The following is a 13,334-nucleotide window of genomic DNA, read 5'->3' as shown; positions in this document are numbered from 1 at the left end:
TTGTATAATAAAGAATCTGACTGGGCTTTGTTGCTGGTTCCTCTAAAGTTCTTGGAATTGAGCAATAGGAAAGTCTGTATTACTCGTGAGCCCCTTAGATCACTCCTGAGTTAATGCTAAGAATATGACTCAGGATGGGGTTAGAAAATGCCACAAAGATCAACTGTGTGATTTGAGAAATATACATGTCTTTGAGCCACATGATTTCAGCCCAACTTCCCAAACTCCAGGGAAGAGGGCTGATGATCAAGCTCAACCACACGGCCAATGATTCAATCAACAACCATGTCTATATAATGAAACCCCAATAAGAAACCCGAGTACTGAAGCTTGGTAGGGCCTACTGGTTGGTGAACCAGGAGATGTGTGAGGAGGGTGATGTACCCTAATTGCACAAGAAAAGAGTAAAGAAACTTTTGAGTTTAGGAACCTCCAAGATGTTGGTTGCCCTGTGTCTCTTAATTTTGCTAGTCCTGATTGTATCTTTTATAATAAAATCATAATCGTTAAGAATAGTGCTTTCTCGAATTCTGAGTTGTTTTATCAAATTATTGAACCTGAGTGGGGGTCATAGGAACTCCTGAATTTGCAGCTAGTTGGTCAGAAATACAAGTGACCTGGAGACCCCTAAACTTGAAGATGGTGTCTGAAGTAAGGGTGGTCTTTTTGGGAACCGAGCCCCTATGGTATACAGTTTGACAGTGACTCAGGATGGTTAGCGTCAGAATAGTACTGCAGTATGCCCACACGGATACCTTGAAACTTAGTTTTGTTATACGTGTTGTCCACAGGTTTGTTGTTACATTATTCTAGCTTCTCTTCTGTTTTTGGGAAGAGATTTTGGAGATTCAAAAACTATGCCACTGCCACTACCATCTTATTGCCAGCTCTCCTTCAGGTTTTAAGTTAATATGGTATATCACATGCTCTGCCCTCCACCCAGTATTTCTGTGTTTATCATTTCACAGTCAGATATTAACAAAAGATTAAACTGCTGAAGTTACTCAACCAGTCTTAAGTATTTTAAGTATTGCTTCCTCATCAACATGATGCATTAAATTTGTAAGTTAAATAGCATAAAACAACAAACTATATATTGCTAGTGATGACACATGATATATATTTTCAAACCAGTCTGAGGTTAGAACCTCAAAATAAAAAGTAAAGGCAAAAATTTTACCTCTGTAAGACGGAGTTGTGAAGATGCGGCCATATAATCTGACTCTAATTTGTTCTTCTCAGAGATCACTGTAGTATTTTGGAGAATTAAATCTACTTTTTGTATATGCAAAGAAGTACAAATCTAGGAACAAAAACCCCTAAGAGTTAATTTTTATGTTACCTATGTTTTAGAACTAAAAAATGTATAGTTTTTTAAAACAAAATTATAAACCATGAAAAAATAATTTTCCTATTGTGCCTGACATCTCTCTCAAACAGTTCTTGTAACAACTTTTTAGAAAGTGTTTTCCTTTGTTTTTAAGAGAGTCATCTGGAATAAACACATTTAGCTTAATGAGTGCTTTTATCCTATTTATTACCTCTAAAGAAAATGTCAAGCAACTAAGCAAGCTGAAACTGATGATAAAGATCTCTTGCTCATATAACTAAAATGTCAAAAACCTTAATCAAAACCTTCCCTCCCTCTAAAGATTTTACTATCTTATCTACCCGCTATTTTCTTTAAAAAATGACTAAAATTAAAACAATACCTTACCTTTATTAGGTTTGTTAATTCGGTAACAAGTTTTGCTTTTTGAACATTTATTTCTTTGATTTTGGTACTTGCTTTTCGCTCTTCCTCTTCAAGATTGCAAGTATCCTGTTCCATCAGCTTTAAACTGTATGACACATATAATAATGAAGAAATCAGGGTTAAACATAAGAATTGATCCCAAATTCTTAGGTCCCCCCCCCGTTTTCTGGGATATATTTAGCAATACTTTTCAGATATATAGTGCCTGGCCCATAACCGATCAATCAATATAAGTTGTTTCTGTTGCTATTAACATTGTTTATAAAACAGTCACTTCCCTTAAGGAGCTAAAGTGGGGAGAGTTAATAGCTAAAACCCAGAAACAAACAAAAAACACAACACAATAATCCTAAAAGTTAATAGTATGTTCTCAATTTTAAAGATGAAGAAACTAAGGCTCAGGTAAGTGAAGTAAATTGCCTAAAATCACAGATATTAAGTGTTAAGATGTGTTTGGTACCAAAGTCCATGTTCTTTCCAATACACCATGTTGCCTCGAAGAGAAAAGAACAAAGGATGGAAGCAACAACAAACAAATTCAGCGGGTGCTGTAGAGAGTGGCCAGAATGGTACAAGGACGGGTATGTTGGGGAGGGGAGGGGAGGTAAGTTGGAATGGGTAAAGCGAAATAACATTTTGAATAATCATAAAAGCTTGCCTAAAGGAGAGTAGTGTTTAATTAAATTTCATGTAGTAACTGTAGAAAGCCATAATTTTTATTTTTATTTTTTTGAGATAGGAGTCTTATTCTTTTGCCTAGGCTGGAGTGCAGCAGCACAATCTCAGCTCACTGCAACTTCCACTTCCCAGCTCAAGCAATTCTCCTGCCTCAGCCTCCCGAGAAGCTGGGATTACAGGCGCCCACCACTATGCCCAGACAATTTTTGTATTTTTAGTAGAGACAGGGTTTCACCACACTGGCCAGGCTGGTCTCAAACTCCTGACCTCAAGTGATCCACGCACCTCGGCCTCCCAAAGTGCTGGGATTACAGGCGTGAGCCACCGCACCCGGCGTCATAATGAATATTCTTGAATGGGGTAGGAACACGCAAAGAAAATAAATTTTGCAACAGTCTTTTGGATGAATTAAATACAGAAGTGACTAGTCAGGCAGAGACCACTAACTAGGTCACCACTGCAGTAGTCCAAAGTGAACAGAAGTAGGAGATAGTAGGCTAGTAACACGTATGAAAAGTCATCTCACTGTGAAAAATCAACATTACTTTATGAGGAGAAAGTTTAGTTTTAGACAATGGGTTCAATACAGCAATTGTGCAATAAAGGTTGAGCGTTTTGCAGAAGATTGAATAGGAATGATGGAAAGGGTTAAAAGTTTAAAGAAAGGTTTAAAGTTGAAACAAATTCTAGGAAGCTAGACTAAATAGATATATCTTGTTTTAAACAACCAAGGCACATTAACAATTTTAAAAATAGAAGTTAATGGGCAATTGTTTGCTTTAAAAAAACATAAACAACAAAGAACAAATCTTCCTAATACATTTCAAATATGATTCAATTTATAAATGTGTTTAGAAATACAAACTATATTAAGTCAAGGTAAACATACCTTATTAAAGACAATGAGCTGTTACTTATTATTAAAGATTATGTCACTAATATCTATCTTTAGTCTATAGACGAGAAGTCAGAACAACAACAACAACAAAAAGCTGTGGGCTGTGTTATGGTAGGATACGGAAAAAACCTTGAAACTGGAAACCGTGTGCCTTTTCCCCAGACTTGATACCCTAATAGCTTTTATCCTACCTTATATTCTGGTTTCTACAAAAGATCTAAATTCAAAATAAAAGTTACAATCGTTCTGAGAATGGGTGACTGGGTTTTCACAATAAGTCAGTAGTTTTCTGTTTAGAAAAGACTTTTGGCTGGGTGTGGTGGCTCATGCCTGTAATCCTAGCACTTTGGGAGGCCGAGGCGGGAGGACTGATTGAGGTCTGGTGTTCGAGACCAGCCCCAGCAACATAGCAAGACCCCATCTCTACAAAAAAGCTGGGCATAGTGGTGCACACCTGTGGTCCCAGCCACTCAGGAGGCTGAGGCGTGAAGATTGCTTGAGCCCAAGAGTTCAAAGCTGCAGTGAGCTGTGATCATGCCACTACACTCCAGCCTGGGTAACAGAGCAAGACCCTGTCTCAAAAAAAAAAAAAAAAAAAAAAAGACATTTGACAATATTATATTTACATTTTGTACAGAATTCTGTGGAATATATGACCCATTAAGGCCAAGCAGACATAATTCTAATTGTCACAAGGAAGACTGCAACTAAATGAGTGAGATAAACCCTCAGGTGCCCAATCTATTCTGTAAAACTCAATATAATCTCTTCCTTCCCTATTAATCTCTTCCTTCCCTATTACTCTCTTTCAGAACTAGAGAAAAAACAGCCTAGTTTGACAATTTTTCTGCCTTCCCCTCCCCTCTCCTACCATTCAGAACTCAAGGGACATATTGTTTTGGATAATCATGTAGGGCAGTGGTTCTCAAAGTCTGGTCTACAGATTCCTGGGGATGCCTGAAACTATTTCAGGAGTCTGTGAGTTAAAAACTATTTTCATGGTGGTAACAGGACATCATTTGCCTTTCTCACCATGCTGTCATTTGCACTGACGGTGTAAAAGCAATGGAAAGTAAAAATGCTAGTGCTTTAGAATAAATCAAGGTAGTGTACCAAAACTAGCGCACCAAAGTATACTAGTCCTTAGATTCTTCACTGCCATGCAATTTAAATTTTTAAAAATGCCAAATTCCCTTAAGAATATCCTTGATGAAGCAGTAAAATTCATAAATTTTATTAAACCTCAAAATCTTAAGTATATATATTTTTAATATTCAATGTCATGACATAGGAAGTACATAATATAGTTGTCCCCCAGTATCCATCAGACATTGGTTTCAGGACTCCCTAAGGATTCCAAAATCCACAGATGCTTAAGTCCCTTATATAAAATGATGTAGTATTTGCTTATGGCCTATGCACATCCTCCCATATATTTTATATTATCTCCAGATTAGTTATAATACCTAATACAACATAAATGCTATGTAAATAGTTGTTATATTGTATTGCTTAAGGAATAATGACAAGAAAAAAGTCTGTATGTGTTCGATACAGACATAACCATCCATTTTTGTCCCCCTGAATATTTTTCTTTCTTCCCTCCTCCCTGCCCTGCCTAAAGAGATGAGGTCTTGCCATGTTGCCCAGGCTGGTCTCAAACTCCTGGACTCAAGTGATCCTTCCGCCCTGGCCTCACAAAGTGTTGGGGTTACAAGTATGAGACACTGCACCTGGCCTCTTGAATATTTTTGATCTGTGGTTGGCTGAATCCATGGATGTGCAACCCACGAATATGGAGGGCAGGCTGTGCTTATTAAATATTTGTAGTATATTCAAAAGTATAAATGTTGTTTCAAGGAAAAGCACTTGTGTGACTAAGTTTGGAGTTATACTAGACATTTTTTTCACGGAATACCATTTTTATTTAAAAAAATGACAAACTATAATTATCTGGACTTGGCTATTTGGTCATTTTTCTTTTTCCAAACAGGAATAAAGTGAGCTTGTCATTTCAAGGAAAATAACTGACAATATTTGTTGCCAATGATAAAGTTCAAACTTTCAAATGAAAATTTGACTTTTAGAAAATCTGTATCCACTGGCAAGCTTGACAGCTTCCCAATTCTTAACAGCTTTTCTGATGGAATAGTGATCAATGTGATCTTTTAAAAATATTACATAATAAAATACGTCAACGTTTGAAATATCTATGTGACCTGATGAACCAGTATTTTCCCAATGACCAATGCATGCTATAACTAAATCATTTACAAGTAAAAGCGCCATCTAAAGTGCAATGGATTTTAATGTAACAGAGTACACAAGTTCACTGATATGGTTTCAGATTCCACACTGCAATTAAACTTTAATAAACTACACTTTGGCAAGTTTTGATGTAGTATTAAAGAATAATATCCACAATTATCTGAAAAGTCTAAAATACTCCTCCTTTTCCAACTGCATATTTATGGGAAGCCAGATTTCCTTCATATACTTCAACTCAAACATCTCACTACAAACTCAATATACGGAATTAAGTAGGGAAAAACCTACTGACTTCAACTAAAGAAATCTGCAAAAATGTAAAACGCCACTCTTCTCACTAAATGTATTTTGTCTGGAAAACAGCTATTTTTAATACATTTTTATGTTAACATATAATGGGTTTATTTTTAAAATAAATTACTGCCCCATCTCTACCTAAAAAAAATAAATTAATGAATATTTTAAACATTCTCAGTTTTAATTTCTAATATGGTAAATATCAATAAATACAATCCATGTAAACAAAACCTCTTCAAGGTCCTCATTAATTTTTAAGCATATAAAGGAGTCCAGAGACTGGAAGAACAGAAGAACTTGCAACACTCAAGATTCATCTCCTTTTGCCCTATGGAATAAAATTGTGTTTTATGTAGTAAGATTAAAGATTAAAGAGAAATTACTACAAAGCGTGCTTGTGGAAATGGTGTTGTTATTACAGTGTATAATTAATATTCTCCCATACAGTAATTTGTGCTCTCCCCCCTGAATAGGCTAAAAGATACCTTCCTAGTTTGGAACTGATTTTTTGTTCCAGTTGTCTTTTCTTGGTTTTTCTCTCAAGAAGCTCCTTCTTCTTTTGTCTAAGTTCATTGTCTTTGTGCTCCAGATGTTTGCTTGTTTCACGTAAGGCAATCAACCCTGAATCCACTGCTTGCAATTTTCTATGAATTTCCTATAAAATATTTAAAAATTGTTAACATATTTAAAAAACTGTTCCAGTGAAACTATTAGAAATCCAGTTAATATTCTTTTCTAACATTCAGATCAAATTAACCAACCTTTAGCTGTTCTTCTAAGTGTCTTCTCTGCTCTAGGTCCACAGTGACAGTGAGAAACTGCGCTACTTTTAGAGATGTGTTACTAGAAATAACTTTGTTTGAATAAAAAGAAGTTTTCACCACATACTTTTCTTCTGCTGTATAAATCTGTTTTAATCGGGTTTCTTGTATTACCTATAATGTAAAACAACTATTAGTGCACATCTAATATAAATTATATGTTTTAAAGTACTAAATTAGAAATACAGACCAAGTGAATTTTGGAAGATCAAAATATACGAGATATACATTTTTTTTTTTTTTTAAGACAGGGTCTCGCTCTGTCACCCAGGCTGGAATGCAGTGGCACGAACTCAGCTTACTCCAGCCTCAACCTCCCAGGCTCAAGTGATCCTTCCACTTCAGCCTCCTGAGTAGATGGGACTACAGGCATGTGCCACCACGCCTGGTTAATTAAAACAAATTTTTGTAGAGATGGAGTTTTTCCATGCTTCCTATGGGGGCGCTGGTCTTGAATTCCTGCCTCTGAGATTCTCCCGCCTGGGTCTTCCAAAGTGCTGGGATTACAGATGTGAGCCACTGCATCTAGCAATTTTTTTTTTAACCTATCCAACAAAATTTCAAAAAAGGTGGCCCATACAACTAGCAAAGTCAGCTACACTTCTACGCTACTATACAACTCTCCCAAGTAGTTCTGGAGCTTTGTTACATCTAAAGAAGAGATACCAGGAGAGAAGGGTGCTCAGTACATTGAACTGTTATCTTGGGTAAGTCATTTACTCTCCCCTCCTCTCAGTTATACTGTTCAAAGATACATAATCTTATATTTAGTTCCTGTATATTTGGGAAGAATAATCAAATGAAACATTTTTCATAGATTTCAAAGCCTTTTCTTATTTTTAAAGTTTTTTAGAACTTTTCTCTGAAGAATTTATACATGGATTTCATAAACTAAAATATATTATAAATACCACAACCATACCATTATTTGATCTATTTCTGTATATTTATAGAGTAGGCTGCTGCAATGCAGAGCATTTTTAGAGGTTGTTTCCAATCTCTAAAAACCTTCAGATACTATTGTAATACTACTGTGGCTTGTTTCCTTCCAGAAGTTTATAGTCTAAGTGAAGAAGTAAGACATATTTAAGCACACTAGGTCAACAGGGCATAGATCCTACATCCCGACTAATCTGAAAAAAAGGGATAGACTGGATGACTTTAGCCTATCCAAGTTTCCTAAAAATGAGTTTTAAACTGGATTTGAACTGACAGAATGAAGGAAGACCACTTCCCATAAAAGTGACATCTCAAGCTAAAGAAGTCAGCAGACAATTTAACCAAAGAGAGAATCTTAGAAATTAATGAGAGAACAATTCCATAAATAGGGTATACTGTTAGAGAACCTAAAATGTTAAGAGTTAATAATAAAGGAAAACATAAAGAATATACTTTTATTCTGAGGAAGAGATACAGCCATTATTGCCATTATCTAGCCATTATTGTCTCAAACAGAAGGATTGAGGATATAAAGGTAGTAAATTTCCTCAATAAAGGTTTATATCTTCTGAAAGATAGCTAAGATAATCTTTACTAGGTACTTGAAATACTCTCTAACTTGGGTTTTCTTGTACATACAGATGTCTGAAAAGTATATCATCATAAATTATTTATATACAACATAGAACTGAGTTAGGCATTGGGACAATAAGGTATTTGATATGTTTGAGAATTTTAAAAATACAGTATATAAAACCAAAGAGATTAAGATTAATGAAAACACCTGAAAAAGAAATGGGAAGAAAAGAATTTCACTTTTAATATAAATTATATGAATTCCAAAGCTATTTCTCTAGTACAAACAGCAGTGTCAAAGCTCCCTAGGTGACTTAAACAAAATGTTAAAAGTAAAAGTACATGAAAATACTCAACTTGAAGCCATGTTCAAAAAAGAAATTTCCAAATGAAGTAATTGCTCCTTTCTGCCCCAAAGTGAAGTTTAAAAAGTCCTTATCAACCTTTCTATTGTCTTTCTGCATTAGTAAAGAAGTCCCACTAATCTTACTTTCAGAGAGAACCCTACCTACCCCTAAAGCTTTGACAAAAATTGGTTTGGTCTATGCATATGGTCTTGTCCTCTTTTCTAAACCTCAGTGAATTAAGAAAAAAGAATAGTATACCCACATAGAGACTTCTACTTTTGGTTTTCCCAAATGATTACCATAATATGATATAATTCTAATCAAAGGCAGGCAACTTACTGTAAGTAACTTGTTTTTGCAAAATGAGTTGGTAATGAGCTCTCATTTTTCTATCTTCTGTTAATGAAGTATAGTGAGCCCCCAAATCAATCATCTTAGGAATATTTATATACTGGTTAGAAATGTAAAACATATTTTTTAATAAATATTATAAGTAGCAGGTAGGTCTATAATCGGTTACCAGATGCTTATAAGCAGTAATACAGCAACTTGGTATTAATACTGGAAAAACCTGTTGCAGGAGAGATTTCCTCTCTGTTTCTGCCTGTGATAAAAGTGCATACAGTTTGGAGTCACGGAGATTGCTTTAAAGAATAAAATTCCAAACAGCACTAGCAGAATACAGAAACTAGGAGTTTCTGTGGCTGTATGTACTAGCCAAACAAATCCTATGAGGAGTGGTCATTCATATCTGAGATAATCTTAAGTACAAGTTTTAAGAAAAGGAAGGCTGACCAAAAACAGTTTTATACCCCAGCCTACCATTCTAAAGTATAATTTGTCTTAAAAATAATCTCAAATATAATAATTTAAAAGACTAAACTATTAATACAATGTTTGAACACAGATTTACCAAGCAAGGCAGAATCAGGTTAGTGTACTAGGTATCTCTTTTCAGGTTTTAACTTTATGGAATTACCCTAAATGTATTAAGTATTTATTCTAGTTAATTCCACATCACTCCTCTCACAATGTATTAGTTAACAGTCAATGTTTCATGACATATGGAAAATAATTAATACAAATATAATTTCTGCATGGTTAAAAACAACAGACTTACTTAAATTCTGACACGTTTTGCTTGCCTTTAGCTAAGAAGTTTTAACAAAACTACATTTTTGGTACATGATTCAGTACATGATTCACTACTTTCCTACCCGTTCAATTCTTTCTCTGGTCTTTTCAGTTCCTACAGGAACTTCATGAATATGATACTGACAGCAAAGGTAACTCATTACAGGATCAGGTGCATCAAATAATTCTCTCAAATAAGAGAAAAATCCGTATTGTCTGAAAGGAAAAGTATTGATTAGAGTTTTCTTCTTAAAATATCGTTAAAAAATCTGGGAGTTGATAAGCCACCAATAAACAATAAGTAAAACATACATTATTTCAACAATGACACAGGACAAGTCTTTTTTCTTTTTTTTATATTTTAAAATCACATATGACTTATTCACTTACCAGAAAAGCTTAAGCTTTTTATGATTACAAACTACTCTTTTTAAATTTCTTCTATTATATTTAGAATGCTTACTTATATTCCAAATTAAGATATTTACTTATAATTATTTTATAATTAAAATTTTTTACATTTAGTCCTTTTGGAAATTGTTTCTGCATTATGAAGGGATAATTTATCATTTCATTTTCCCAATAACTAACCCACTACTTTAGCATCTTTTATTAAATAGTTCAGTATTATTCTGCAGACTTGAAACATCACATCGCATCACACTCACTGTGTGCTAACTATATCATGGTCCTGTGCCTAAATTTTTCCTTATATTCGACTTAAGAGATCTTAAAAGGAAATAATACAGCTTGTAATAGCTTGTTTATGTAACAATAAATGTTGAATAATTCAATATTTAAATAAATCTTACTAATATTTTCAAGACTTACTTAAGTTCATTCAAAGATCTTGAAGGTGCTTTGTCTGCATATGAACTCTTGGGAGCAATAACAGCATTTACTCTTAATTTTTTATTGTCACGAACCTGAATATAGGGAAAATAAAATATTATTTTAATTGCCATATATTCTGTACTGAAATGATTTATAGTTACCATACTCCTACTGGCATTCGTGGGATGGATAAGAAACTCGAACACAGCATATTAGATGTTACTTAGTATAAATTTTTTTACTGTGATAATACTGTAGTTATGTGTTTTTATAAAAAGAGTCCACTTCTTTTAGAGATACATACCAAAATATTTTCAGGTGAAATAGAATGTCTGGGAATTACTTCAAAATGATATAGAAGGGAGATAGTTATGCTTACATTATTGGCAGATTATCTTGTATTGGACTAACTTTTCTACAAACAATGATTGTAAACTCTGGCCAAAATTTTAAAAACAATTACCTTAAGGCACTAGAGATGGACAAAAGAAAGAAGTTGGAAGGTAGTTGACATCTGAAAGAATAGCACTAGGTGAGATTTGTGTTTATGTGGCTTGTGGCTTGGGGGCATTCCCCAATCTGGAGCATCAGGAGTGGGGAAAGAATTCTGGTAGAAAGCTGCAGTCTTTCTGGCTGGAGGGATCATAGGATGGAAGGATGGAGTTTGGGGTGACTAGAATGACTGTAAACTGAGAGGGTAAATTCTTGGAAGAAGGGAGCTGCAAAGTGAGAAGCCTCAAAATCTGCATATAAACGCCCATCTAAATCCTTGGCTGCCCCATGAACTATGAGTGCACAAGAAAATTCCAGGGGATTGGAGGAAAGCAACAAGTGAAAGGCTAAAACTAAAACAACAACAATCCCCATTGAATGGAGATTTCAGTTGCTGTCCATTGCTTGAGAGACAGAGTTTGGAGTTTAAATCCAGCTAAGTTAACTGCCTTCTAGTCTCTTTGGAAGAAGATAATTGATAATTGAATCCAGTCTCTACAATGTTATTACCCACGATTCCAGAATATAATAAAAAATTACTGGCCGGGCACTGTGGCTTACACCTGTAATCGCAGCACTTTGGGAGGCCGAGACGGGCGGATCAACTGAGGTCAGGAGTTCAAGACCAGCCCGACCAACATGGTGAAAGCCCGTCTCTACTAAAAATACAAAAAAATTAGCTGGGTATGGTGTGGGGCTCCTGTAATCTCAGCTACTTGGGAGGTTGAGGCAGGAGAATTGCTTGAACCCAGGAGGCAGCGGTTGCAGTTAGCCAAGATCATGCCATTGCACTCCAGCCTGGGTGACAAGAGCGAAACTCTGTCTCAAAACAAAAACAAAAACAAAACAAAACAAAAAAACAACTACTAAGCATAAGAATAAAATGCCACCACAGTCAAGAGAAAAAGCAACTAAGAGGAACTGATTCCACAAAGACCTAGATGTTAGAATTAGCAAAGAAGTTTAACATGGCTATTATATACATACACGTTCAAGAAAACTATGGTTTATTACTATCAACAGGTGGAGAATCTCGGCAGACAGAATAAAGAGAATTAAATGAAAATTCTAGAACTAAAATATGCATTATCTGAAATGAAAAATTCACTGATGGGCTTACTGATGGAAGATCCCAAAACATTAAAAAGATAATATCACGAAAAACTTCATGCCAAAAACATGAATAACTTAGATGAATTGGAAAAATTTCTTAAAAACACAATTTGCCAAATTTAAAACAAGATGAAAAAGAAGCTGAAATAGCCTTTACATGTAGTAGAGAAACTCAATTTACTATAAAAATTCTAATGAAGAAAAGTCTATACTAAGATGTTTTCACTGATAAATTTGAAAGAACAGTTAAGGAAGCAATAAACAGAAGGATGAGACACTTCCCAAGTCCTTTCATAATACCAACATAACTCTTATACCAAACTCTTGACAAAAACATTACAAAGAAGTCTATAAACCAATATCCCTCAGGAATACAAAAGCAAAAATCCTTTGTAAAATATTGGTAAACAGAATCCAGCAATGTATGAACAGTATACATGACCAAGCAGAGTTTATGCCAGGAATGCCAGACTGATGTTAACAGTCAAAAATCAACTGATCTAACTTATCATATTAACAGAATAAAGTGCAAAACCCATATTATCATCTTAGTAGATGCAGGAAACCATCTGAAAAAACTTGACAGCCATTTACAATAAAAATTCTCAGTAAAATAGGAAGATGAGGGAACTTCCTCAACCTAATAAAGAGCATTTGTGGAAAATCCACAGCAAACCTCATACCTAATGATGAAACATTAAGTGCTTTCCTCCTAAGGCTGGAAACAAGTAAGGGTGTCCAATCTTGTCATTTGATATAGTTTGGCTCTGTGTTCCCACTCAAATCTCATTCCAAAGTACAATCCCCACTTGCTGAGGGAGGGACCTGGTGGGAGGTGACTGGATCATGGGGGCGGTTTCCCCCATGCTGTTTCGTGATAGTGAGTTCTCACACAATCTGATGGTTTAAAAGTCTGTTGCAGTTCCCTGCCCACTCTCTCTCTCCTGCTGCCATGTAAGATGTGCCTTACTTCTTCTTTGCCTTCCGCCATGATTGTATAAGTTTCCTGAGGCCTCCTCAGCCATGCAGAACTGTGAGTCAATTAAATCTCTTTTGTTTACAAATTACCCAATCTCAAGAAGTTTTTTTTTTTTTGAGACAGTGTCTCACTCTGTCACCCAGGCTGGAGTGCAGTGGCGCAATCTCAGCTCGTTGCAACCTCTGCCTCCCAGGTTCAAGTG

The 13,334-nt window shown here is 35.2% G+C and overlaps 1 protein-coding gene across 6 annotated transcripts in view; it reads right to left on the bottom strand.

The window, feature by feature from the left end:
* SMC5 (structural maintenance of chromosomes 5) overlaps positions 1-13,334 on the bottom strand; it is a 95,974-nt gene that overhangs the window by 29,593 nt on the left and 53,047 nt on the right. For all 6 annotated transcript variants that reach the window (XM_004048111.5, XM_019034163.4, XM_055350770.2 and 3 more), the window contains 6 exons: positions 10,546-10,640; positions 9,798-9,930; positions 6,659-6,832; positions 6,383-6,552; positions 1,718-1,841; positions 1,181-1,303 (listed from right to left, as the gene is read on the bottom strand). In XM_004048111.5, the coding sequence (XP_004048159.3) occupies positions 1,181-1,303; positions 1,718-1,841; positions 6,383-6,552; positions 6,659-6,832; positions 9,798-9,930; positions 10,546-10,640 (819 nt within the window). The remainder of the gene's footprint in view (positions 1-1,180; positions 1,304-1,717; positions 1,842-6,382; positions 6,553-6,658; positions 6,833-9,797; positions 9,931-10,545; positions 10,641-13,334) is intronic.

This window comes from Gorilla gorilla, chromosome 13 (genome assembly GCF_029281585.2).
Source record: "Gorilla gorilla gorilla isolate KB3781 chromosome 13, NHGRI_mGorGor1-v2.1_pri, whole genome shotgun sequence".
Lineage (NCBI taxonomy): Eukaryota > Metazoa > Chordata > Mammalia > Primates > Hominidae > Gorilla > Gorilla gorilla.
The sequence above is the reverse complement of the archived record's forward strand: the minus strand, read 5'-3'. Positions and strand labels throughout refer to the sequence as shown.